This window comes from Centrocercus urophasianus, unplaced genomic scaffold (genome assembly GCF_019232065.1).
Source record: "Centrocercus urophasianus isolate 14NV4802_14NV808 unplaced genomic scaffold, USGS_Curo_1.0 seq_11, whole genome shotgun sequence".
NCBI classification, from domain to species: domain Eukaryota; kingdom Metazoa; phylum Chordata; class Aves; order Galliformes; family Phasianidae; genus Centrocercus; species Centrocercus urophasianus.
The window spans coordinates 20,324,241-20,352,077 of NW_024884253.1; the positions used below are offsets into that span (position 1 = coordinate 20,324,241).

Genomic DNA, 27,837 nt, shown 5'->3' on the forward strand with positions numbered 1-27,837 from the left:
TAAACTAGTTTTGGAGGGGGGGGGTGGAAGCAGGAGAAATATATTTTCTGTCACTAGATCTGGGTAGTGTGAATAGTTTGTTGCTTCAGAAGTGAAGCTGTATACATTTGGTATTATGTGTGGAAGTTCAAAATTAGCAGTTATTTTGCAGTGGTCTCTCAGAATCACACTGCTTATCTTCTCTCTCTTTTTTTTTTTTTTTTTTTTCTTTCTTTCTTTCTTTGCTTCTTACCTCTTAAATCTGTAATTAGAAAGTCTGGTAAAAAGCGTAGAAGAAATAGCACAATTTACAGAGCCTCAAGTAGGACTTTTTTTGAGTGTAGTGTGAATCTTTTTCATAGTGGAAGAAACTCTTTATAGTTCTCAACAGTCTGGAATTTTTTTTACATATAGGTAAAATGTTTCCTTTCTAATTTTAAGTGAATTCTTTTTACTAATAGGCAAGATACTTGATTGGTTTTGTCATCTTTTAGCTTTTAGCTTTTTTATCATTTGTTTAAAAAAAAAATAAGAAAAGCAAGTTTCAAAAATACAGCTGAATAAAGCATGCAGCAGCAAGTAATAGACTCACCGACTCTCCTGAGCAGCTCTGCTATAAGACTAAATGCAGCTAGGAGATGAAAAGGTGAACTTAGCTTCTCATAGAGCCTTTTCTGGGTCTGTTTGAAGAAGCAGTACCATTACCAAGAATTTCTGAAAGAAAAAATTATATCCTGAGACTGATGAACAGTAATAGATAATGTAGAGAGTGATGTGCTCAATGGGATACAGTTGAAACAGAGAAAATCTGATGGGAAGTAGCTACATTAGTAGCAGATGGATTTACTTCCTGAATCTCAGTCTGAGTGGAAATCCTACCCTATTTAAAATTTGTCTTCCGGATTCCTAACTTGATAAGAAAGGTGGATAAAGCAATTTATTTCCTTGAATTCAGTGCTGTGATGATGTGTTTTGTTTGAACTTTCTGTTGTTCTTGCTTTTTATCTAGGCTATTTTTATGATTCCTACAAATCCCCCTCCAACCTTTCGGAAGCCGGAGCTCTGGTCTGATGAATTCACAGATTTTGTGAAGAAGTGCTTAGTGAAAAATCCTGAACAAAGAGCTACAGCAACACAGCTGCTGCAGGTCAGTCAAGTTTCAGAGGAAATGGCTTTCTCACCCAGTCTCAAACCAGAATGGTTGTGAAAATTTAAGAGCACATCTCTTGCCTTATTTCTTTTCCATTTTGAGCTCTTTCCTCTATCACCATCTGTATTTCCAGCACTGTTTTGTTTCTTCTTTGTTATTTCTAAACAATTATTTCCTCTTTTGAAGGTTAGAGCTGGTTCTTAGTATTAAAAATGGGTTCTTATTTGGTAATTAGAGGCCTTCAGTAGCTGTTTAGGCCAGTGTTATATAAAGGAACCCTTCGGTAGGGACCACCCGTGGAGTATACTTAATCTGCCCTTTTGGTCATGCCAAATTAAACAAGACAGGTTGTTCTGTGTCCTAGAAGGATCTGATATGAATGGACAGGATAAAGACGCTGTTCTTGGGCTTTTGCCCCAACTGAGCACTTCTAAATTACAACCACGGTTGGCAGTGTGAACCGATGCACCACGCTTTAGGTCACTCAGTGAACTAACCTGTATGTTGCTTGGAAATTTAACATTTGGTACTAAGAACCATTTAATATTTTGGTACTTTAGATACAAATAAAGCAGAGAAATTTCGAAGAACTACAAAAAACAAACAGGAGGAACTGATCTGTCAAGGAGGGTGTAGTATTGTGAAACCAACAAAATTTTACGAGGACTACATGTTTTGTTGCACAGTAAAAAGGGAAAATGTGAAGAAAGTATGCTCCTTTAGTTTTGTTTCCTCCTTTAGTTTTGTTATCCACTTCAATACTGTCATAGTCAACCTTCAAATAACCAAAGGAAATCATGTTCACCTTTATGTTCTAGAAGAAAGGCAGTTGAAAGAAAAAAAAAAAAAAAAAGAATATCTGTAGTAGGTTCCTTGATGATTGAAATGGAATCTAAAATTTCCCAGAAATAAGCATTCTTTGCTAACAAGAAGCAAAAAATTAAGTAAGCTTCTAGATAATTTGGTATTCTTGTATTCTTTTCACTGCTACTGGTAAATATTGGTAAATATTGTTCTTAATTTTCATTTCGTCAATCTACATAAGAATCTGATCTTCTGAAATTCTAGCTCTAAGAGAATTGTGATACCTTTATTCTGTCTTAAAGTAGGAGCATGCTCGTTGTAAATTTACAAAAAAACAAAAGAATAACTTTCAAAATAGTATTCAATAATAAATTATAAAATTAATATTGAATGGTATGAATTATTTTACTTATCATGGAAAGTAAAATAGAAGGGAAGTAAAAGTTGAAATTCAGGGTTTTAATTTGATGACTGTATCATTACTTGAGACCTTCAAGATCAGAAATTTGTATGCTAACTAATAACTGCATCTGGTTAAAAGAGACTCGTATTAATGCATACAAGTAACAAAAAACCTTCAGTGTTACATGTTCCCTATGTGTACTGGCCAGAAGACCAACTACTGCATCCTTTAGTTGTATCTGTTGCCTTTTTGCCAGTTGGAACATGTGTAGTGGAGCAGGAGGTGCCATAGGTACGCTGGAGGAGTGCAAGTGGGAATGAAAATACCACTTGTGAGGAACAGTTACGGAGGGGAAAGAAGGGTAATTGGATTCATATATCAAGGGACAGGATAGGTAATAGGCAAAGGAGAACAGGAGGATTTATCAATTTTGTTCTTCATGGAACAGTGTTTTAATCAGTAATAATGTTTCTGAAGTGCTGAGAGCTACATTTTTTACTCAGTTGTACTTTCATACGATAATGCAAGACAAGAATTTTTATAACAGTAGGGGGTTATTAGAGAGTAAAAGGAATGTAAATGGTATCATCTGCAGGTTGTCTTCAAGGAGGAGCTAATGCTTTAAATGGCTTTGAATCAAAATTATTCTTCCTGCTAAAAGTAATGTATTTTCTTTTTTTCGCTTGTTCCACATTTCACCCTCCTAGATGGAGAAATGTTTTATGGCATATTCAAGTACAGCTCTGTTGAAGTAAGCAACAGCCATACTTGCTCCACTTATAGCCACTAATTTATGCTGTCAGCTTGTTAAGATTAATTAAATACTGTAACTGAATATCTGAAAAAGTTTGTTTTTCTATGTCAGACAATCACCACTCTATTTATTTACTACTTAATGCACATTTCCTTGGGACAATTATGTCCCTAACTATAAAGCACTTGTTTTGTAGTTACATTTCCCAAGCCTTGCTGCTTTATGTTTTGTTTCGTTTGTTTATTTTTTTCTAATAAAAATCATAGTCATGTAGAATAAGCTGGAAATGTCCCCTGACGAATCCAGAGTCCAACTTCTGGCTCCACACAGGATCACCCAAAATTCCAACCCCATGTCCAAGAGTGCTGTCCAGACCCTCTGTGAACTCTGTCAGCTTGGGGCCGTGCCCACTGCCCCGTGCAGCCCGTTCCGTGCCCGCCGCCCTCCGCTGCAGCCCCTGTCCCTGACTGCCACCCGCCCCTCCCCTGACGCAGCTCCATGCCGTTCCCTCGGGCCCTGTCGCTGTCACACGGAGCAGAGCTCAGCGCTGCCCCTCCGCTCCCTGTGAGGAGCTGCAGCCGCCATCGGGCCTCCCCTCAGCTCCTCTGCTCCGGGCTGCACAAACACAGCGGCCTCAGTGCTCCTCGTACATCTCGCCTTCTAAATCCTTCCCCATTTTCGTAGCCCTTGTTTGGATGCTAATATTTTCATGTCCTTATATTATAGGGCCGTACCAGCATAGAGTGGGTAAATAGAAGTGAAATCTTAGTTATGAAGATTGAGAATTTTTGAAAAAAAATTTTTGAAAATTACCATGTTTTAGATTTGAACTACTGTGTGATGTGAAGTACCATTTATCACTGAAGTCGTCGGTATTGAATAATGCTTGCAGTTATATCTGAACCATATCTATTGTAATTGTCATTGAATATTTTTTTTTTTCCCTAGCATACGTTTATTAAGAATGCCAAGCCAGTTTCAATTTTAAGGGACCTTATCACTGAAGCTATGGAGATAAAAGCAAAGAGACACGAGGAGCAGCAGAGAGAACTAGAAGAAGAGGAGGAAAATTCGGTCTGTATTTTTTTTTCCCTAGAACTATTCATATTTTGTAGATTAGTTACTGTTCTTTTTCACAGCTTCCCATCCTCACTTCTTCAAATACTTTTCTTTTCCTACCACTTCTTTAGCCTGTGAGGTTCAAGTTGTTTGTCCCTTATTCATAATGAGTAATGCTGTATGAGCCAGCTTTCAGTACTGTTTCACGCAGTGCTGTAGTAAGTTTCAGGAGGTGGGTAAAGAAACCGTGTAAAGTTCAGCTGTTTTGAGTAGCATTAAAAAAAGGTGAATATTGTTGGGGTCTCATTTTCACACATGGGCTTCTAGAAAAGTACTAAAATTTTCACAAGTTCGGATTGCTTAGCTTTTTTAGCAGAGTTATACACAAAGTAGTTACTTATGCAGCACAATTGGTGTTCAGTTGTGCATATATGAAGTAGAAATGATGACAGCTTTTAATTCCCTCATTTATGATATTAACACACATTTAGGGTGGGAAATAGATCATATGAGAAATTGTATTATAATTATTTGGCAATGGTAGAAATAAGTCACTGTTCCTAGCATTATTACTCTAATTGATTTATGAGGGCTGTTCTGAAGAAAGGTTCTTCTGAAGGAGGTAATGCCTCCTATTTAGCGTTGGCCAATGACATTAGCTGTTGTGTTTGCTGTGGCTTCAGATTTCACCCAGGGACATGGAAGCTGTATGAGAGCACTGTGTAAAAGGCAGGGCAAAGCAGAGTTGGACTCAAGGTTCAATGGTGGAAGGCCAGTTCAGTGCAAATTGGGCATGGGATATCTGTTAGGCAAGCAAAGATAAACGCTCGTTATGTTGCCATGGCCCTCATACCTGAGTTTTGACTTCTCGCAGCTTAGATATTTATTTACAAGGGCTGTTCCAAAAGTAATGCCCAAAAGTAACATATTTTATTATGCTAGCCTGCAACATTGTTGGTGGGTGTTACCATCAGGGCAGTAGAAGTTGAACCTTCCTACCAATATTCCATTGCATTTTGTTGCTGTGTGACAGATGGCAGCACAGGGGCAGTCTGACAAACTGGTATCTGACATGGAGGTGTGTGTGAACCTACGGAGTGTAACTGAATTCCTCCATGTGGAAAAAATGGCACCCACTGATGTTCATCAATATTTGCTGAATGTTTATGGAACCCAAACAGTGGATGTGAGCGCAGTGAGGCACTGGGTAGTGCATTTCAGCAGTGGTGACATCAGCATGAAATACAAGCCACGTTCTGTATGGCCGTGCAGATATTTATGAGCGTATCATGCGGGCTCTTGTTAATTACTGGCCAAAATGCATAGCTAATGATGGTGACTGCATTGAAAAATAGTTTTTGTAGCTGAGATTTGCTCTATAAATAGTGTTATTGTGCTCTATATACCATTTGTAGTCTCCATTGGAATATATAGGAGACATTAATTTTAGAATAACCTGTATTTATTAGGGCAGTAATGTGCAGTGCAGCACAGTGTTCTTCAAAAGAGCATATTGACACATGTACAATGAGAGCCAGGTTTCTTCAGAAATAATATACAGAAAAGATGGAATACCGGTGGAAGTCTTAAGGATCTCAGCCAACAAAAGACAACAGGGCAGGCTGCCCTATCCCAAATCCTATAAGCTTTGTGTATTATGGAGCATTAGGTGATAATCTCTAAGTAGGAATACTTACCAAGCAAATTCTGTGTTTTGGATGATGGCATACATTGTGGTCTTTCTTTTTTCTGCTTTAGGGGTATGTTCTAAGAATATTGATAGCTTGTCTTTATTTATAAAGTTGCTTTACGCTGGATAGTATTTCCTTAACCAGAAATTCCTCCTCTGAATTTCCTTAACCTTCCTCAGATGTGGAAGGTTGTGGATTTGTGGATTATTGTTTTACATTAAGAAATGCTACCTATGTGATGTGTGACTTTACGTGCAGAGTTGATGTTCATTACTTAATATATAGAATAGTTGGCATCTGAAGAGGCTGATCTGATATTACAGATGTTAAAACTTAATATATTTACTAGCAGCTTTTCGCCCTACTGTTGCCTTACAGATTGTAGAACTCAAACATTTGGGCATTGTTGATGCTTTTTCCATTAGCCTAAAATTAGGTATGGCTTCTGATTATGTAGGCTGAGGTTCAGATGGGGAATCAGGGGATGAGACAATCCCTACCAGCTCACCATGAGGTGTACAGCCAGTTCTCCCATACTGTGTGGAAGATACAGCCCAAGTTTGGTTCTCTTCAGTGGAAGAAGCATTTAGCAACTCTTCATGCTTCTTGCATGGGTATAAATGTCAGAATTTAAGATTGCATAATTGTTTTTTTTCTTCCCTATTTAATGCATAAGGGAACCTCAAGTACAGGACTGAAGCAGCAGTCTGTTACTTGTGTTACTGTTGCACTAGATATTAGTTTTACAATTTACTTCTGTACTTCAACCAAATGGTAGGATAAGAGTTAAAAAGATAGCAAAAATCTACTTGTTACTATACAAGAGAGATGTTCAAATCTGAAAGTATCTGAAGTACGATTGTTCCTCATGAATGTGAGAGCAGTAGTGACAGTAGTCATACACTCATGCATGAATATCATGCAGTGGTTTTAAGTTGAAGAAGATATAGATTGGGTGTCAGGGGGAAGTTCTTTACTATGAGAGGGGTAAGGAACAGGCTGCCCAGAGAGGTTGTGGATGTCCCATCCCTCGAGGTGTTCAAGGCCGGATTGGATTGGGCCCTGGGCAGCCTGGTCTAGTATTAAATGGGCAGGTTGGTGGTCCTGCATGTGGCAGGGGGTTGGAGATTCATGGTCCTTGAGATCCCTTCCAACCCTGGCCATTCTGTGGTCTTAAACTGGTTTTAAGTCTAAGGCAGAAGAGTGGGATGGATAGCAGGCAGGCATCGGGAGAGAGACTGATTAATCAGCTTGGAAAGCTCTGGCACTAGCATGCTTTGCTCCTTTTTCATTTTTTTTTCTTCCACTTGCCCTGCCACTAATAGTAGGGGACCTGTGAAGAGTGACCCGCTCTAACTTGTTACTGCACTTAATGAGTAAAGAATGGAAAAAAGCAATCTGAGATTAACTTGGCTTCTCAGGACAGTATGGGAGAAGAGCACAAAAGGGTCTTAATGAGTTTAGATCAGAAAAGGAAGGCAGTGGAGAAACGAAATGTGCGACTTTATTGTAAAGAAACACATTGGAGTGGTCAAGTCCAGGATACCAATAGTCTGTAGTCAGATCCATTGTGAACTAAGGCAAATCAGGCTGTCTTGCATTTGCTGCTGCCCTATGTGCGCTATTGAAGCTGCCTGAATTCAGGGGATGTGTTTGTATTACCATGGTACTGTCATTGTGAGTTTAAATGTGTAGTTGCCCAGCAAAGGCCAGCATTGCATGTGGCAGGGAAAATGGATACTTCTTTAAGGTCAGTTTGTGTCATTCTTGCAAAATCTAATAGGGGAAGGAGTAGGTCTTCTCTTCCAGCTTGGATGGGGAGGTTCCAGTTGTAGAGAAGCACCAGCTGTAACAAGAAGATGCAATTGTAGGTGGGGCAAACAAAAAGAAAGTAGTAACTGTTACTGCCCACAGAGCGGCCTATGGCACAGGTCTCTGTGGTAATTTTTTTCTTCTTCTTCTTAACCATGGATAAATAAATTTCACTATTCATAGGGTTTAGTTATTGTGGAGAGGTTCTGTGCATTTTTCACCACTATCTTTGGCAGATAGATCAAAGCTACCATGCCTACCAGTAGCTATTTGCTATTGCGAAAAGTACTGTGTAATTAACAAAAGGATGTTAAAGCAATTTTATAGTAAGATTTACATTGAATAGTTCATAGTTCATACATAGTTCATTTAAAAAAGTTTACTTTTACCAAAAGGTTAAGTAAAATAGGACATTTGTTTTTATATGTTAAATTTTTAAAAAAGATTTTGGTTTATATTCTTTTATGCCTTTGAGTTATGTACATTTTTATTTTCCTGCTTTCATATGCTTTTCTATTTCTCAAAAATAACTATAAAGTTACGATTGGGATGTAATTTTATTTTTGTTAAAATTATTTATATATTTGATATTAGGTGTGATCTTTGCTATCACTAAATGTATTTCTCTTCATCTTGGCAAGCCAGAAGTGAAAAAAAAAGTTGGGAAATGCTTCCCTTCAATACAGAAAAGTGGAGTTGTAAGTGAATGAAATGGAGAATACTGAGAGTGAAGTGATGAAAAGTGTTGAAAAGTATAGTTTGTCTGAAATCCATATTGTGCAGTGACCTGCGGATAATACAGGGAAGACATAGACCTGTTGGAGCATGTTCAGAGGAGGGCCACAAAAATATCCAAGAGATGGAATGTTTCTTCTGTGAGGACAGGCTGAGACCGCTGAGGCTGTTCAGCCTAGAGAAGACTCCAAGTTGACCTGATAGCAGCCTTTCAATATCTAAAGGGGAGCTACAGGAAGGAAAGGGGAAGACTCTTTTAGCAGGCTCTATTTCAGGTTGGATGTTAGGAAAAACTTCTCTGAAAGAGCCTTCAGGCACTGGCTAGAGGCTGCCCAGAGAGGTGGTGGGGTCACTGTCCCTGGAGGTGCTCAAGAACCATTTAAATGCTGTACTGAGGGAAAGGCGGGGGGTTAGTGGGAAATACTGGTGGTAGGTAGGTGGTTGAACTGAATGATCCTGGAGCTCTTTTCCAACCTCAATGATTCTATGATTTTATGTTGTGATAGAGCAAGGGGGAAATGGTTTTAAGCTCAAAGACGGTAGATCTAGGTTAGATATTAGGAAAAAGTCTTTTGCATTGAGGGTGGTGAGGCAATGGACCAACTTGCTCAGAGAGGTGGTAGATGCCCCATCCCTGAAGACTTTCAAGGCAGGGCTGGATCTGATGAGTTAAAAGATGATTTCAATAATAATTCAGTTGTGACAGTGGTTTTTTATATCTTGCCACTGGCTTTCAGTGCAGTACTACACTGTAAGATATTCCACATTGGTTGAGAGATTACACCAACATCTTTTTCACTTGCAATTGCTCAAATTTCTAGTCAGCTAAAAGCTCAAAACATGCAGAGCAGGATGAACTATTTGCAATTTATATAATTTGAGAAGTTTTCTGTACTGTGTGTCTTGACTGCATGCTATTCACGTGTTCACAGTGCAGTGCATTGATCCTAGAAGACTGGAGCAACACATAGGTGTGACTGAGGCCAGAATTAAGTGAAATTCTGTGCAGTGCAGATTTCAGTTTGTAAATTGTCCTAGGCAGAGATTGGTGAATGGACCCAGAGGTTCTTAGAGCAAAGCAGAACAAACTGAAGGATAAAATGAAAGCATTAGCACTTTTGTGTTTGTTTAAGGAAAACAAACAAACTAAACCAAACAATGAAACAAAACCCTGAAATCTTCAATTTGAAATAATGCTTGATTTCCAGATTGTATATGGAATTGGAGTCACTGTTCGGTCAGAATGTAACAGGTACACAGCATACAAATTCTGCAGAATGGTACCTTAAAAGTGGATTGGTCTCAGTGATGTTGCTCTGAAGCTCTAATCATAGAAGTGAAAGCAGTCTCGGGCCTGAGAAGTGTGTATTTAGTAACACCTAGCAGCAAGAGCAAGTATTGGTGTTAATGGTAAGCAGACAGTCCATCAATGTTAAAGGTCTCTCATGGGCAGTGATTTGAGTTCATATACTGTTGAAAAAGAATGGTTTGAGTTAACCTGTCTGGGGCTTGAATTTATTGCTCTAAAACCCCAAGAATTTCCTATGTAAAGCTGGAGCGGTCATGCTAATTACTCACTGTTACGTGTGCTGGGAGCTGTCAGGAAAAAAGGTGTGAGTGTTCCAAGTGTAATGCTCTTTTTGTTAGGAAACAGGATTTGACCCTGACTGGCTGTATTTGAGTATGTATATTTAATTCCCTCTTCGGGTCATGTCTGTATGGTAATGGACACTTGGGTTATAAGTGATGTACATAGTGGAAAGTGGAATGGAAAGTAGAGGGCGTTTTTGAACAACTGAGGCAGATGCCAAGATTTCACTGCTATGTATGTAGTTTTCAGGATCAATTTTGGATCATTATCGTTCAGGTGAGGAAGAGTCTCATCTCTAAAACTGCCTCCTATTTTTTATTTTTACAACGTTCTGTGAATCTTTTGTAGCACAGGAAGTTGTCAATCGTAACGTAAATAACTTTTGCCCTTCTAAACTTCATTATATGGCTGTAAATAAATGGCCACGTTAAATACAGTCTTCATTTCTGTATCCTTCCAGCAGATATATAATATCATTACAGATAGTGCACTCTGAATTGATTTTATGCCTATTACAAGAGCTGCTTGTGTGATGAGAATGCTTTCTGACAAACTGACATGTTTTGATAGGTGCTGAGGTAATTGTACAGATTTTTTTAATTAAGCAAAAATTGCAAGTGGTTTATTCTACAGAAGGTTAATCCCAATATCAAAGTTTAAATGTTAGCTTAGGCATTGCTAAACATGACCAATCTCTTCTCTTGTGCAGTTTTTGAAGTGTGATGTGAATTTGAGTCTGAGGTTGGGCAGCTGTATTAGGGGAATGCGAAGTGACTCGTTGCCTGGCAGCTCGCAGGAAACATGTCTAAATATTTATTTCTGTGTCTCTTTAAAGGAATGAGCTAAGAAGCAACTCGTTCCTTTATGTTTTCTTCTACATTTTAATGCCTCTATTATGTAAGGAATGCTTGATTATTTTAGGGTACTGAAACGAGTAATTACTACTTCTGTATCCACTTCTGTTTTTTCTTAGACAACTATCAGCTGTCAACAATCAGCAGCTTGGACAGTTGTCAGTTATCAATTATTCCTGTCTTCAGGCTTATTCATTCACTCAAAAGCTCTTTTGGTTAATTGTATATAGGGAGGTATCTTCTGTCTTTCAGGATATTAAGAAACAATTGCTATAAATGTTCCTTTATGTTAATAATATTTACACTGTTTTGAAGGACCTGTTGAGTCATTCGAGTTATTCTGTCTTTTAAATCTGGTACACTAGTCTGTATTTTTGGAGGTTTTTATGTTTATTTTAATGTGCCTTTCATGTATGTATGTATATATCTATTTATCTATGTAGTTCTGCATGATGAACAGCAATAAAACTTTCTGATCTCATGGTGTTTTTTCTTTTAAGTCAAAGGACAATTGTCATATGTACTAATGGATTTTGACTGCAGTCCTTTAAGTGTTGTGGAAATAAGAAACATATAGATTGCTATGTTTTGTGAAATATATCTACCTGAAGAGCATAAACATGTTGTTCAAATCCACAGCAATTTAGACCCAGAAGGTGTGAGCAAGTCATTGTTTGTAGGTGTAGCAATTAAACATATGTAGAAAAAATTCTTAAATGTTGTGTAATGACTTAGTCTTCATATATAGGACTCTTGGAATTGCTGGAATTTCAGTGCGTGCTGAAAATTGTCTTGGTGTGTTTTGTTGATGCCTTTAAACTTCAACGTGTGCTCAGTACTGAGCATGTACTCAGGTTGTAGTTGGGCTTTGTAGGTGTTAGGAACTTTTAAAAATCCTTATTCTTCACCAAAATGTATTATGTGTTTATGTAGCTACTACAGTGCTTTTATAAAAAGATAGCTGTGACTACAAGCACGTTTCTCAAGGGTGATGATGAAGTGTTAATAGTAAATGAAATTATTTTACGGGATGCTAAATTTTGCCAGCATGTAAATCTTCCCTTAATGTATTACAGACTAATCGCTGTCTTTGGTGCCATCTAGTGTTTTTTTAATTCACACAAACCACAGATAGAGATTTCAGGGGGGAAGTTGCCATATTTTCTTGTCGTTTGTCTTTCTTTGTTAGTCTTCATCCACTTTTTCCCCATGAATCTTAAAAATACAACTGAAAAATTCCATAAATCTTTATCATCTCACTTCATTTGATTATATCCTAATGTATATTCATATATGACAAACAAGCTCACCTCAGCTGAAAACTTTTCTTGTGTGTCAGTATGTTCTGTGTAACAAGCATTTCGTGACGTCTTGCATGCTGTTACCAGGGAAGACTTGTTGATTTTCTTATTCTAGCAATTGAGTCTCCATGATTACATCTTCATGCTTTAAGAATTTGCTTTGTTAGTCTTCTAACTTGCTTTGGTAGATGGAGGAGAATTAATCACATAGGGTGGCAAGGTGTTGGCAATCTTCCACGTAAGGTGTTGGCAATCTTCTACATATTCTTAGGGAATCATAGAATTGTTGGAGTTGGACCAGATGCCCTTGAATGGTTCCTTTCAACTCCTCTGCAGTGAACAGTGACACCTACAGCCTGGTCAGGTTGCATCCAGCCTGTCCTTGCGTGTCTCCAGGGATAGGGCATCACCTCTCTGGGCAACCTGTTTCAGTACTTCAGTACCGTTATAATAAAAAACTTCTTCCTTATATCCAATCTAAACCTCTCCTTTTTTAGTTTGAAACCAAGTTCTAACTTTGGGATATAATGTTGTTCAGAATTTCTGTGGCTAACTGAAATTTCCTTAGCCTTTAAGAGATGTTAGCCGTCTTGCCCATGTGTATCAGAAACCTCTAGCAAATACAAGTCTGATACTAGTTGTGCACGTGAAAATGGCAGACAGTTTAAAGTCATAGTTAGCTGTTCTTATTTCTTGATTCTTGGATCTGTTTTCATAAACAGTATGAGAACATGTCACTTCAGCTTTAATACTTTATATTCTTTGGTAATTAAAATGAATATTATATTTGCTTTTATTTAATCAGGGAGTTTACCATTTTAATAACAAATCAGAAATTTAACATCAATATTTATGAACTGTAAAGAATGAATCATAATTTGTTCTAAGGAATCACTTTCATCTGTCATGCAAACACGCACTTATGTAACTTTATAAAAGTATCCTGTTACTTTTTCAGGTCCAGTATGATCTGCTGTAGTATTAGCTAAATTTCCTATTTGTGAGCAATACTGGAAGGACAATTCTGGAAGCAACCTGGTTTAATCTACAACTTTGATTATTTTAAGACGTACACAGGCTCTGAAAAAGCTTATACTGCTCTCCTCCAGTAGCTCATTTCTAATTTAGAGAAAACAAGATCAGAATTTTTGCATGCATCCCTTTTGGGGACAGTTCTTTTGGTGTTGAGGTTGGCTTTTGTCATCCTCAGATTTCTAGGTACTGGGTGACAGCTGTTCTCTATGCTGAAAGATAGTAGTAAGACAAAGTCTTCTGTCACTCTATGTTAGAAAATGAAATGTTATTCCTTCAAAGAATCCAGATGCTTGATTTGGCTTGGGAACTTAAAAAATAATAATAAAAAGAAAATAGAATTTTTGATGAAGGAGAAGACATGAAAATGGTCACTTATGAATCCATTTTATACTTGCTCATATTGGTGGTCATCACTTCCTTTTTTTCTTTCTCCCCACTTCTAAAAAAATAGAATTTAAGCTTCAGGAAAATGTATTTCATTTCTGCTTTCAACTTTACTAATATTAATATATGGGTATTAATATTACTCAAGCAAACACATACATCAGATGTTAACTCTGTTTTAATCTCAGCTGTTCCTCTGTGTATTAGAGGTGCTTCGTTTAGTGTTTATTAAGATAAAAAGCAGTATATCCTGACTTGGTTTTCCATTGTGTAGCAATACTGAAAGAAGCACTTATCAATAAATGCTTTAGGCACTTCTCAAGTACAGTGCAAAAAAGGGAGAGAGGGAATATTAGAAGAAAATACTTTGTCTTCCCAATACCCTTTTGGGAAGGGAAACATATAGAAAGGAATGAGATAAGCATGAATGTTCAGGGTTTAAAAAAATAAAAATAAAAAAAAATCAAAGTTGCCACCAGGAGGAGCACTACTAAAATATTGCTATTACAGGCACAGTTATCTGGTGCTGTATCTGTAAACTGTCTTTCTGTAGGAGTTTCCTAAGCTTTTAAGGGTACGGCACTTCACAGAGTGTTTTAGCATGCAGCTTAGAAATGAAATTTAAGAACTTCAACATTTTTACAAAGTACAACGTGGAAAACTACAATTCTTTTGACATTTGACAGTTTATTCAAATCTGCTCTGTATCCTGGTTTCAGCGTATTGTGTTGTTGGCTAGATTCTGAATCAAAGTGAGATCTGTTTGTGTGCCTCTGGGCCAAGACATACGAGAATTATTTGTGGGAGGTGGTCTATCGGTGCTCTTACTAAATGTGGTTCTCCATACCTACTTTGACCACTCATTTGTGAAACAGGCACTCACACAGTGTACCTGGTTCTTGCAATTAGATTTGTGCTGCAGGCAAGTTGTCTGCCATGTCAGGGAATAACAAGAAAGGAAAAGAGCTAGTTCAGTAAGAAATAAAAATGGCCAGAACTGGAGAGTTGAGTAACTCGAGTTCTTTCTTTGTGCACTCCTTACAGGTTTCTCCATAGTTAAAATATGAACTATATTAAAACAACACAGATTTGAGCAAAAGGAAAAATTAGTTTGTGGGTGAAATCTTGTTTTAATGTTCTGTGTAACAGCAGGCACGTTACTTGTAATTGGCACATAACGTTATATAATACTTTTGTGATGTGAGCTGTGTAGCTGGAAGATTTTCCTAACCAGAGATATTTTGTATCAGGATGCAGTTGAAGTTCTTTTACAGAAGAGCAAAAATATGTATACATACTCATACATGACTGTTTTCAGTTGGACTTGGAAGTTTATAAAATTAGTGAAAGTAGTATCTGTATGTAAAATTTTAAAATTTGGCATACGGTGTCTTCACAATGGTGGGTATTATTTCTTGTTTAATCAGTGAGAGGAACATTAAAAATGTACTCATGTAGAAAATTCTTCTATACATTCATGAAGTGCTGTGCTATTGTGCATATCATTGAAATCAAACTGCAAAAATGAGTGGCATTTCCCAATAGTATTTTCAAATATCGATATTACATATAAAGTTAATAATTAATTAACTGGATTGTCATTATTTCTCTGTTTTACGTTCCTGGCACATTGATTCAAAATCATAGAATCATACAATGGGTTGGAAGGGACGTTTAAGATTATCTAGTTCCAATCTCCTGCTATAGGCAAGGACACCTCCCATTAGACCAGGTTGCCCACAGCCCATCCAGCCTGGTCTTGAATGCTTTCAGGTGGGGGCATTCACCACCTTGCTGGGCTACCTGTTCCAGTGTCTCACCACCCTCACAGTAAAGAATTTCTTCCTAATATCTAGCCTAAATCTGCCCTCTTCCGGTTTAAAACAATTTCCCCCTGTCCTATCACCACGTGCCCTTCTAAAAAGTCCCTCCTCAACTTTCCTGTAGACTCCCCTCGGGTACTGGAAGGCTGTTATGAGGTTCCTCCGGAGCCTTCTCTTTTCCAGGCTGAACAGCCCCAGCTCTCTCAGCCTGTCCCTGTAGGGGAATTGCTGCAGCCCTCTGATCATCTTTGTGGCCCTCCTCTGCACCTGCTCCAACAGCTCCATGTCCTTCTCATGTCAGGGGCCCAAGAACTGGACGCAGTACTTCAGGTGTGGTCTCATGAGAGCAGAGTAGAGGGGCAGAATCACCTCTGTTGACCTGCTGGTCACACCTCTCTTGATACAACCCAGGGTATGGTTGGCTTTCTGGGCTGTGAGCACACGCTGACAGCTCATGTTGAGTCTTCCATCAACCAGCACTCCCAGATCCATCTCCTTGGGATTGCTCTCAAGCCATTCTCCACCCAACCTGTATTTGTGCTTTGGATTGCCCCTCTTCATGATGTTCTGTCCAAACAGTATTGTCAAGATACTAGACGCAAAACGTGTTATTTAGTTGAGGGTGATACCCTTGGTGATGATCTATTACAGACCAACCAAACAAAATGTGTTACTGATTTTCAGTCCCGGAGAAGCATGCGGATCAGTGAGATATTCAAAGCTGGGTGCAAAAGTGAGTGTGTGGGTCATATTTCTGGTAAATCGATGTTGCTGTACAGCTGGCAGATGGGATAAAGTTTTTTCTTCTACTTTTATAGGGTACCTTTTTGTTTCATGTTTTTTAGTATTATTAAGCCTGCTAATCTAGCAGTATAGCTAGGTCGTATGAAGACATAAAAAAAAAAAAACAATAAGCGTCTAAATTATCGCTTCTTAACTTGTTTTTCTGAAATGCTCAGCTGCATTCTGACCAGTGTTTCTTGATAGGATGAAGATGAGCTGGACTCGCACACCATGGTGAAGACCAATTCAGAGAGTGCTAGTACCATGCGGGCCACAAGCACGATGAGTGAAGGCGCTCAGACAATGATTGAACACAACAGTACCATGCTAGAGTCAGACCTGGGGACCATGGTAATAAATAGTGACGATGACGAAGAGGAAGATGGGACCATGAAAAGTATGGGTTTTTTTTATTACTTTCCTTTTCTGTTAATAATGCATTATCTCATCTTCTGTGAGAACATTCTATCATCAGTGTCCTTTAAGTATCAAGCTCAGTGGTTAAAAGTCAGGGAGAGGGCCGTTTGTTTCTGTGAATGCACTTTGTTGGAAAAGGGCAGCTATAGTGGGAGATTCAAAGCACTACAAGTAGCTTTGGTATTTTGCTGAGCCTTTCTGGAGGACTCAGAAATTAGCCTACTGTGAATTCCCTGTCACTTGCTTTTCGCCTCCTGTCCTGCATCCGTTTGGAGCAGCTCCATGGAACTATACTCAAGTGGTGCGATTGTGTGGGAAGGTGCTGTTTCAGTGTCAGTGTTCCTGGAAACTCATTGCAACTCTCCATGGATTCAGCAGTCAGTACTGCAGATCTTGCTGCAAAATTATTTTGTAAAGTCATTTGTTAAAATTTCATTTAGTAATGCTTAATTTAAGGGAATGGCCGAAACACATTGAAGTAAGTTGAAAAGTCAAAATCAACTTCAGTGGTGTGAAAGATTATATAACAAAGAGAGGAAAAGAGTGTTTTAAAAGAGGAAGTTGTCAGTTAGACTGAGACGAGTATAATGTGTTTGTTATACAGTGAACATACATGTTTACTCTTGATCTGTTTGTTACTTGGCTGGAGACTTCCCACTGAATTTAAGTTTATCCATTCATTTTAAAGGGCAGCATCAGTAGGTGATACTGTAGCTTTAGTGCTTCATTCTGTGAGACAAAATATAATGCTTAACTCCAGGCTATTGTTTAAATAAATTTGTGAATAATTTATATCCAAAAAGATTGCATTTCTGTTTGTGTGCAAAAGCCTGTTGTAATTTGGTTGGAAAGATTATTTGGACGTGTAGATCAGGTGCATTTAAACCTTGTGGTTGAATGTACAGCAAACTGGGAGGAGAGGAAGATCTGCTCATTTCTGCTTTTTCTTCCCTGTTATTTTTTTTTCTGTTGTTGTTGACCTTTTTTCTTCAGTGTTCTTAGCAATAAGGATATAAACCTGTTGATTAGTATTTAAATTAAGCAGGATGGTTCACTTCATGTAAACAGTGCATGCTTTAATTTGTTCTCATGTTGATACAGTATTTACCTGTTAAACTGTGAGGGTAAGGGGGGGTTCTTAAACTAACACATTTCAACAAGTTAAGGAACGGAGTAGTGATAGTAGATACTTGTTATTATATAATTTTATAAGATATTATAAGCAAATAAAATAATTCCTGTAATGAGATTATTATGAAGCAGGGGACTTTGGCAGTTTCTATGCAGCCTTTCAAATCACATAAGTTTTAGTAACTATCCATGCCATTTTTCTATGTGCTGAGGGGGAATATCTGTTAGTATGCCAAACCAATTTAAAAAAAATGCCTTTCCATTTGCACTGCAATCTCTTATCCTTTTAGTTTCTTACGTTGCTGAAAGTTAAAAAAATAAACAAATGAAAGAATCAAATTGAATTGCTTTTGGTAGCAATTCCTGTTAAGAAAGGGAATTGCCTTTTTGTACCTTGAGGGTTAATTAGTGTAGTTATTAAGCTTGCTCTTACATCTCATGAAACAGAAGAATGTAATCTCTGAGACAGCAGGCTTTCTCCCCTTCCTTCCCTGTAGCTGACTCTCTTGGTACCTGTAACAGTAAGGAAGGAAAGTCGGCACTCTGGAAACAACTTGATGGCAAGTGATGGTTTCCTCATCCATCTGATAGGGGCAGGTTTGGGTTCCTGCACTTGCAGGACTGACTGTGTTTTGCATTAGATGTCCAATGCTTAAAAGTTAAAAGTAATTCAAGAATAGGGCACCCACATCTCTCAGCTGTAGATAAATATTAACCATGTCTAATTTAGCTGCTTTTCCTTTGCTTCTGTGATTCATATGGACTGGAGCAGGAGCAATAGCAGGTCACTAAAGCAATGTCACTGGGAATGTGACAGTGTGCAAATCATTGCTCTCCCTGAGAGAGGACCCATATTTGTGCTCTTTTGTGCTTGACAGTGATACAAGATTTCTGTGTTTGCTTTTTCCAGCGTACCCTTATAGGCAAAGTGGGCACAGTGGGCTTTTCCTAGTTGTTTGCATAACTCAATACAGCAGAACAGGTAGCTTGAAAGTGCTCTTCAATACTTCTGAATAACAAAACACTTGCAAGCAGTGTGGATAAATAAACTTAGTTAACTAGGGAGAGGGACTTGATTTCCTTCCTAGAGACGCAAAATACTTACAACAAATGTTTTTGTAATGCCTTTGTGTTTAGTTTCGCATTTGTTTCCCTCTGTCTTTTGTTCCTCTGCTCAAGAACAAAATAAGAAACAATAATAATTTTTTTATAAGTGCCCATGCTTAGAAGCCTCTGGGAGCCATGACAGAAAATAATTAAAAACATGCATATATTTTTTTCGCAAATACTGGGTTGTGCCCAAATAAAACAGGGATTTGGAACAAAGAGGTCTGTTATCCTACCCTAACATACCACATACAGCCCAGCAATAAATAACATTTATGCTTTCCTATTTCGTGTGCCTGTGTGTGCTGTGAGCAGAGATGATGCAGTATGTACCTAACAGAAGGAAACACAATGCAGAGTACAGAGATGCAGGAGGACGGAGTTAAATTTGGGCAGTTTAACATGGAGTCAAAGAAAGATTGGGATTGATGGCAGGTAGCACTACCAGTTACATATCCAGTGTAAGAATTTGAAAGCAGAATTCATGAGTTGATTTTATTAATTAATTACTTAGTGATTAAAATCCATCCTGTTTAAGAGCTGTTAGTGCCATAGAAGTCAATCTTTGTAACAGGAGCTGACCACTTGGTTAAGTGAAGTACATACTTATGAGTATGGTCCCACAGTTGCTTTTTAACTTAAAAGAAAAAGCTGTTTGTAAGTTTTTTTTTTGTTTCATCTTCAATAACAACCTATGACCCAGCACTTCTTAACAGCCTCGCCATGGACTAGACTCGTGTACCTCCTGTACTTGTCTACCTCTGTAGATGTGAACAAGTTTCCACATAACAATTTCTTGGGCAGATGCATTTATTAGATAATGCAGAATAGTGTGTAGTCAGTGTTAAGAGAGGAATTCATAGTATAAACTAAAGTCTCAGAGGTAGTTCTTTTCAATCAAGCCTTCGTTATGTTTCTGAATTGGGAAAGTTTTCTGTTATACACTTATTTCTCATAGTTAAGAAATAGCTCACTCTCATTTACAAGAATGAATGACTGTTGCATTTATGGTGAGGGCTCATAACATCTGTCTCATTCTCTACTGTGGAGTTTTAGCACTTTTGGAAAATCCTGTCAAGAGATGTCAGTATAATACCCCTCTGCATTCCTATAGTAACAGAAAAGAATAGCTGTGCTAATAGAAGTTAGTAAGGCGTGACTTTTTTCCTGTAGCACTGTTAGTTATTCCATGTTGGTTTCTCAAATGTTCTCATAAATGGCTTTTAAAATTACTCAACAACCTAATTCAGACAATACCTCTCTAATTATCTCTTTAGTGCTTCACTTATTATCTCTGGAGAATTATCTCATCTGTAAAAGAGGCTCTTTGGATCTTTAAATATCTCTCTTGCATTTTAAAAACAATTCTTAAAAATTGTCTTCCTTTTTTTGGCAATTAGGATGTCTTAGTTTGAATGGAGTAATTATGAATTTATAAGAACCCAGCAAAGAAACTTAATTATGGGTTGATTTCAGCAGTACTTTAGCCTGGGCATTGGTATTTCATTGATGTAGTTTTGTTCAAGCGAGAGAAAAAGATGATAAATGTCTCTATGCTTGCTGGAGACCTCCTCTGTAATTGATAATTAAGTTGCTCGTTTATTCCATTAGTGGGAGTAGGTTTTACAAATGGGATCTTTCTGAAAGAAAAAACAATGTTGGCAATTCAGGATCTGTTGGATCTGTCAAGATCATGTTGGATCAAGAACTGTTGCAAAATGTTGGCTTAACATGGATTTTCTTTGCTTTGCAGAAAGCAGAAATAAAGTTTCACTCAGCTGGAGCAGAGTAGTGAGTTTATAACAGGACTTTCATTTAATTTTTTTCCCCTTTCTCCAGAAGGTGGAAAAAATAGATCTGAAGTTATTAAAGTAATTTTACAAGTCCCATTCTCAGGTAGAAAAGAAATATTTTGTGCAGAAAACTTTTTCCATATAAAGCTTTTAAACTTGAGTTCATAGACTCTTCAAAAAATCTGAAGGCTTTCTCTGGTTGAAAAGTACCTGAGTTTTCCACTTAAATACCAGTTGCAATTACTGATTATAAAGTATAGTGTAAAGCAAATAAAAATCTTCTTTTAGATGATGGAATTCTAAATAGTTTAAGAAATGACAGTTTTATACTTTCATTTTTTCCCCTTAGCTGTCTGCCCTATATATTGAATGAGACTTGGCTTGGGTATGCAAGTCACTGGTATGAAAACTGCAAAATCAGTAATGACTACTTTGTTAGGTATGTGTTTGCAGTCAGACATTCCCTAGATGCATTTCTTAGTTCTCTGGTAGACTCCCAGCTGCTGTGGTCTAAGCAAATGGTGGTCAAGTAGATGGAGATTGCCAGGATAGGGAAGGCTAAGAAACTTGTGGCTTTAGGCAAAAACAGAAAGCTTTCCTCTGTAGATTTTCAAACAAAAGAAACAGGAAATTGTTAGAGACACTTCCCTAAGAGATGTAGGCCCCTGTCTGCTGGGAAGGAACTTGCTCTGCACCTGCAGATTGTGATGCAAACCACCTGGACAGGTGTAGGAGGTGGAAAAGGCCTTGAAACTACTTGAGGAAGTCTCTGGAGTACAGACCTTATTGGTTTGGTTTTGTTTTAATGTAGGAGTATTGGAGTCCAATAGACTCTGATCAGGTTCTTGTCTAATGTTTAATAGCAATTTTACTTATTTGAAGATATTTGATGTTATGTGGGACTTTTGATTTAGAATTGATACAAAATATGCTGAAATCATAATGCAAATGTGAGTTACGCTCATCCACACATTGGAATAGCTGTGTGTAGTTCATTGAGAGTAACAAGATGATCACCATTAGTGTGTTTCTGTTTTACACTCACTCTCTTGACACTAGATGTCCCCAGTTGCTGGGAAGGATTACATGGGTTACAGGCAGCTCAAGCTAGAGATGCTGTCTTTGAAGTCAGTTTGTTAGTTGTTCAGCTTTAAAGACAGTGGTGGCCTGAGATACGTACATAGCCAGAGCAGTATGGAAGGAGTATATAACTTGGGGAGGTATACAGTGTTTAATGAACTCAGGGATAAATATTTACATCACCAGCTGGTGTAGCTGTTCACCCGAAACAAAAATTAGTCTTCTCTTTGTGTTGAGATGAAGTTAGGGGTTTTTTTTGCAACAAAAAATTGTGGGTTTTTTGCAACAAAAAGCTGTGATTGTACCCTATGCTGCTCCCTGCAGCTTCAGAGTGTGACGAAACCCTACATTTTTCCCTTAACATCATGGGCACATTGCCCTTGCCCATCGTCTCAATATTCTCCCACTGCAGGGGATTAGTGGTCAGTCACAGGGATTTACACCTTCCTAACATCAGCTGGAAGGGGCACCTCAGTGAAGTGCAAGAAATTCAGGAGTCTCCTGGAGAGCATCAGAGATCATTTTGTGATACTCATACTGGATTAACTGAAGAGGGGTAATGCACAGCTGATTTACTATTCACAAGCAAGGTACAACTGGTTGGGATTGATAGTCAATGGCAACTTGGCTGTAGCGACCATAAGATGGAGAAGTTGAAGAACTTGAGTGAGAAAAACAGTTGGGTATAGATCCTGAATTTCAGGGCAACAGATCTTCACTTACTATATTATTCGTAGACAGTAATAATAGTTTATTGAAGGGATTCTAAAGGAATTTAAAATCAATTTAATGTTAATATCTCACTGTTGGAAATATATCACTATGAAGACATTTTTCTTTATAGATGACATCAATTGAATTTGATCAGAAATTGCATTAGAGTGGAATGTGTATTCTTTCTTACTTTGAAATGCCTATTTAGAATTAGTTTTCCCTGTCAGAATTCTTTAAATTTCAGCATGTTTCTAAGACCAACAGATTGGTCCAACAATGTGGTACTTCAGTGTTTCTAACAGAGACACTGTTAATCTTATTTACAAGTATGTTTTAAGGATGAAACTCACAGCGATCTCTGCATAAGAAAGAACTGAAACATGGAAAGTCCTCAGTGTGGTGTCCTACCTTTTTGATACAAATACTTTCATGCATTTGTAGCAGTATTTGGCAAGTAATAAATAAATAGAAATTCTAATAATAAATATTTTGTCAAGAATGTGCTTTGTATTCTGTTTTTATCCCCTTTACCTCCCCACAGATTATACTTTCTCTTGAATCTGTTTTCTGAATTTATGCTTTGCTGAAATATAGATTCTTCCATTTTTGCCCATTAGTACTTATTTCTGTATTGTTTGGCATTCCTGCTGTTTCCTCCTTATTCTATCCACTGCTCCTTAGTCCAGTGATCCATAAACCTCATTCAGGCAATCTGGGCATGCCCGGGAGCTTCTGGAGAAGGATAACTGCTGTGCAGTCTGCTAAATTCAAGCTGGAGTTTAGTTCCCGGAGTATTTTTGTATAGGAAACAATTGCCATAAAGTAAAATTAAATAGAAAATAGTGAGTAGAAAAAAACTGAGATGTAGAATCAGAGAAGAATATGGTAGCAACTGAAAGAAAATGTGATTAAAATGGGGGAGAGGGGAGGCGAATGGGATTTGTATGGAAATGTAGCAGACTGAATGGAAGAATCATCACGGGGTGGAAGAGTAGCAACTGGGCTCTGTGCAGTAAAGTCTAGGACAAAAGGCAAGGCAGAAAAAACACATTCAGAAACCCAGGAGAAACTGTACTGGCAGAAATAAAAGGATAAATCAACATGCCATGAAAAAGAGCAGCACCGAAATGGATTAATGAAAAAGGATTGCTATTCATCATGCAGCAAAATTAGATTGAATATTAAAGCCCCATACAGAGGGAATGGGTTATCGCAGGAAAAGATGGTGAGACAAGAGGTGAAAGTGGAGGAATAAACATCTGATGAATTAATGAAAACAAAAGTAAGGCCAAATGTGCAGATAAGCAAGTCCCAGTGCTTGTGCTAAAAACTAGCTTAAAAATAGTCTTCCAGTGTTATTCCTTTTCTCTTTTTAAAACAAGTAGTTCATATTAAAATTCCTAATTCTTTTATTATGCTTATAATTAAAGGGCATAGTCCTCCCTGCATTTTTTCAACTTGGTTATTTATATTTTCCTTCCTGTTTTGTATTTTACTTGTAAATACATATTTAATTTCACTCTATGTAGAGAGGATTATACTGTAAGCAAGTATGCATTTCATGAATCATAATGCTATGCAGAATATAGTCTCTGAGGAGACAGCTATGTAGAACTACTAAAACATTTCTTATGTTTTATTTATTGTTCTGTTTATTAATGAACTTATTTTGAAATCCCACAAATGAAAACAAATCCAAATCATTTAGGGTTGTAGATAAATATATTTTTTTAGTTTATTTTCATGAAAAGGATAACAGACCGGGGGCTCACACTGGTCTTGATCTGCTTCATAAAGCTCTTGCAGCTGTGTAGCCGATGACAAAAATCCTGCAGTGTTTCCACACCATAAAGATGGGTGCTTTACAGCCGTCTGGAAAGTGTGATCCCATGATATGCTAAGAATGACAAACTGGCAATAAGTTTGATTAAGCAGCATTTAGACACCGTTTGTGTGGCTGTTTTTTGCAAGTTCTTCTAAATCGAAGTCCCACCTTTTGTGAAACTGCAGTATTCTGCACAGTATTCTGTTACTTTACTACAAGTGCATGTGGACTAGGCCTTAAAGTTAAGGGCATTCAGCACCCAGAGGGATGCTTAGCACCTTGTGTTATTCAGTTTCTATAACAACAAATAGATATCACATGAAGTAACTTCTAATATTATCAGTGTGTGCAGCTCTGAAATGTCTTGAGCATTTCTCCACATTGCATCTTGCTACAAATATATCGCACTTCGGCCATGAGCTTTTATGCCAGAGATCCTCAGGGGACAAATGGAGGCTTGCACCACATACAGATGACTGTATTAGACTCTGTAAACTCCAAGAAACTTAGTAAATTGAGTTAATTTTATACTACAGTAAACCTTACTTCTTTAAATTATTTCATCTTATTTTCTTTTTTTCTTTCAACCAAGGAAATGCTACTTCACCTCAAGTACAAAGACCTTCTTTCATGGACTACTTTGATAAACAAGATTCTAAGAATAAAAGCCCTGAAAACTGTAATCAGAATATGCATGAACCTTACCACATATCTAAAAATGTTTTCCCCGATAACTGGAAAGTCCCTCAAGATGGAGATTTTGATTTTGTAAGTACATTTTTATTGTTTGCTTTGGTACGTGCTGTTTATTTTATAGGTGCCAAAATAGTTATTCTTGTTTTATAACTATGTTAATACAAGGAAAATAAGTAATCTTTCAAGAATACTATCCAATTATCTAATCTTCAGATCTCATATTGGCTGTGCAATAAGTGTATTTGCGGAACTGGGGACCTTTCTAATACATGGTGCTATATGACACTATAAATGAACTTCTTTATAAGTACAGGTTTTTTAGTAAAAAGTATTTTTGATTCTACAACTTGTGTTATAAAAACTTTCAAATTTCTATTTAAATTTCTATTTCTAACAGTTCTATTTAAAAATATTGCTACAGGTGTGAAATATTGTCATGTTTTGTGAATATCTCAGTGAGACAATAAGCATTTGGACATAGGTGGAGACATCAAGTCCATCTGTTCTGAGGTGGTCAAGATTACTTACTATTTTGCATGAGCCAAGTTGTTGATGCTATTCCAATAACAAGTACCTCTCTTCATGGAATTTTTGTATTTAACACCAGAGTATCAATTTAAGGGCATTTTTTCCTTCCCGTCCAAAATGTGGGGTTTTTTTTTTTGTTTGATTTATGGTTCTTTGTTGGTTGTTTTTTTCCCCCTATGTTACAAATTATAACACAAGCAAAAAAAGAAAAAGAAAAAAAAAAAAAAGCTATCTATAAGTACTCCTTAATTTTAGGATACTCTCAAAATAGTGTATCTCCTGTTTAGAAAGTTGGAGATAATTACACCTGTTTTTTGACTTTTCTTACATTTTTTTTCTTATATTTTTTAGCATTGTTAATGAAAGAATTTAGTTTATCTGCTGTAACTCATACATGTTCTTCACTGCAGTGCAGTAGCTAACTGTGATCACATGGCACCTTTTTGAAAGTACACTTGGGGTTTGGAGAAAAACATTGTGTTTAATTTTAGGTGACAGCTGTAGGTGTGGGATTTTTTTTCCAGTTTTCACTTACTGCATCTCTACATAAAGCTGACTCCTTAAATTTTAAGCTACTGGAGTAAAGCCAGTTAAACAGCACAGTACAAGCTGTTGCTGCCAGAGAGTTTTGATTGAGTTAGATTTTAGTTTGGGTGGGCTTTTTAGGCTTTTCTTTTCTTTAAACCCTAAAATGTAATATTCATCTTCTTGATAATTGAACAAAACAATTACTTTCTTTAGTCATTGGAAAGTGACTGTTCTCTAAGTGGCAATAAAATTGCCCTTAGAACGATTGAAAATTTATTCTGTCTTTTCCATCACTTACTGAGAAATGCAAGTATAAATGATTTTTTTGTAGATGCTGATCCTGATTTTGTAAGTGCTTATCATGAATAATTTGCACATGAGTAATCTTCATAATAGCTTGTTGGTATTGCTCATACATGGAAGTTTTCTTGTAATAAGTTTGTCCTAGAACCATGCCCCGAGGAGGTCTTATTTTCAGAAGTATGTGTGTAGTGTGTGATAGGCAGACATTGCTGGTAGTTTTAGTATGACTGGCACATGAAGGACCTCAGAAGCTGTACAATGTGTGATTTGTCCTTGACTCTCTGAAGAGGCAGGCAGGCTGAAAGGCTTGTCACTACAAAATTATTCTGATATTGGAACAAATAGTGTAATAACTGTTTGCAAGGGCAAAGTATGTACTCAGTCTTGGAGGGATTTTGTTTTAAACGTAACAAAAGCCAAATACTTCCATAGGTAAGTCAGCCTAAGAAAGATTTCAGGAAGACTCGTCAATAATGGATGTCCTGCTTCAGAGCAGACCACTAACGAATATGTTTCTCTGAAGCATGTGTTGCCAGGTGATGTCACACAGCACACTGGTTTTAACAGCCTGCTGGTTTGAACCATAGGCAAATATTATTTATTCATACATTCTAGAAGGACTTCTATTTATCTTTTAGACAGTGAGTGGCATTATTGATAAGCGACCTACGAGAGACTTTCTGAAAGGCTAAATCAGTGGGCAGCATGCATAATATATTGTCCACTTTTTGTAAGATGAACATGAATGTTTGCCGTTGCTGGCATAAAGTCTCTAAATGATTCATTGAAAGGATAAATAATGGAAACTTTTCCTAGTAAATATTTCTCTTTTGGTTGGAATTATCCTTAATGGGATCTAGGAAGGGATCCTGACATTAGATGCTTGCGGTCATCATTTTATTTAAAGAAGGGATTAATACATTAGGATGAAGGTCTAAATGAAAAAAATCAAGCTTAATGCTAATACACTTTCCTGCAATTCTGTCTTCCTATGAGGAAGGGGAGGTGAGCTCTATAAGCTGGAGATCATCAAACTTGTATGCTGGATGACACCATTACTCTAAGAAAGCTTTCTTAACCACGTGGTCATGCAAGCCACGCAGAGCATGCCACTGCTGGCTTTACCTGCGAGCCCTGGCAGACTGACAGTGCCATGCTGAGAGCAGCTATTTGAGTGTATCACTTGGAAAGACTTCAAAGTTAATTAGCGTGCGGGTCTCCTGTGGCATAAAATGGAGAAGGAAAACTACCGTTGAGAAATTGGTGGGAGACTCAAGGTAAAAGGAAGAAGGAATAATCCTTATAGTTCCCTGCAAATAATTGATTTACTCATCTGTGTGTGTAAGATGAGACCTGAGGAGATAATATTTCAGGCCAAAGGATATATTTGTGTTAGTTGTCAATTCTATTTCATCCTATTACTGATGTATTTTACTGTTTGATAAAATAGGAAATGGTTATTTAATTTTGTTTAAATAGACATGTAATGCAGATATAATGGCCTTACATGCTTGCTAACATTTTTAGATTATGTAAATAAATTATGCAGGAAATTGT

The 27,837-nt window shown here is 37.4% G+C and overlaps 1 protein-coding gene across 1 annotated transcript in view; it reads left to right on the top strand.

The window, feature by feature from the left end:
• The window catches only part of STK3 (serine/threonine kinase 3), a 134,303-nt gene that overhangs the window by 62,335 nt on the left and 44,131 nt on the right, over positions 1-27,837 (top strand). The window contains exons 7-10 of the mRNA XM_042835661.1: positions 989-1,126; positions 4,039-4,164; positions 16,363-16,555; positions 24,818-24,993. Coding sequence (XP_042691595.1) covers positions 989-1,126; positions 4,039-4,164; positions 16,363-16,555; positions 24,818-24,993 — 633 coding nt within the window. The remainder of the gene's footprint in view (positions 1-988; positions 1,127-4,038; positions 4,165-16,362; positions 16,556-24,817; positions 24,994-27,837) is intronic.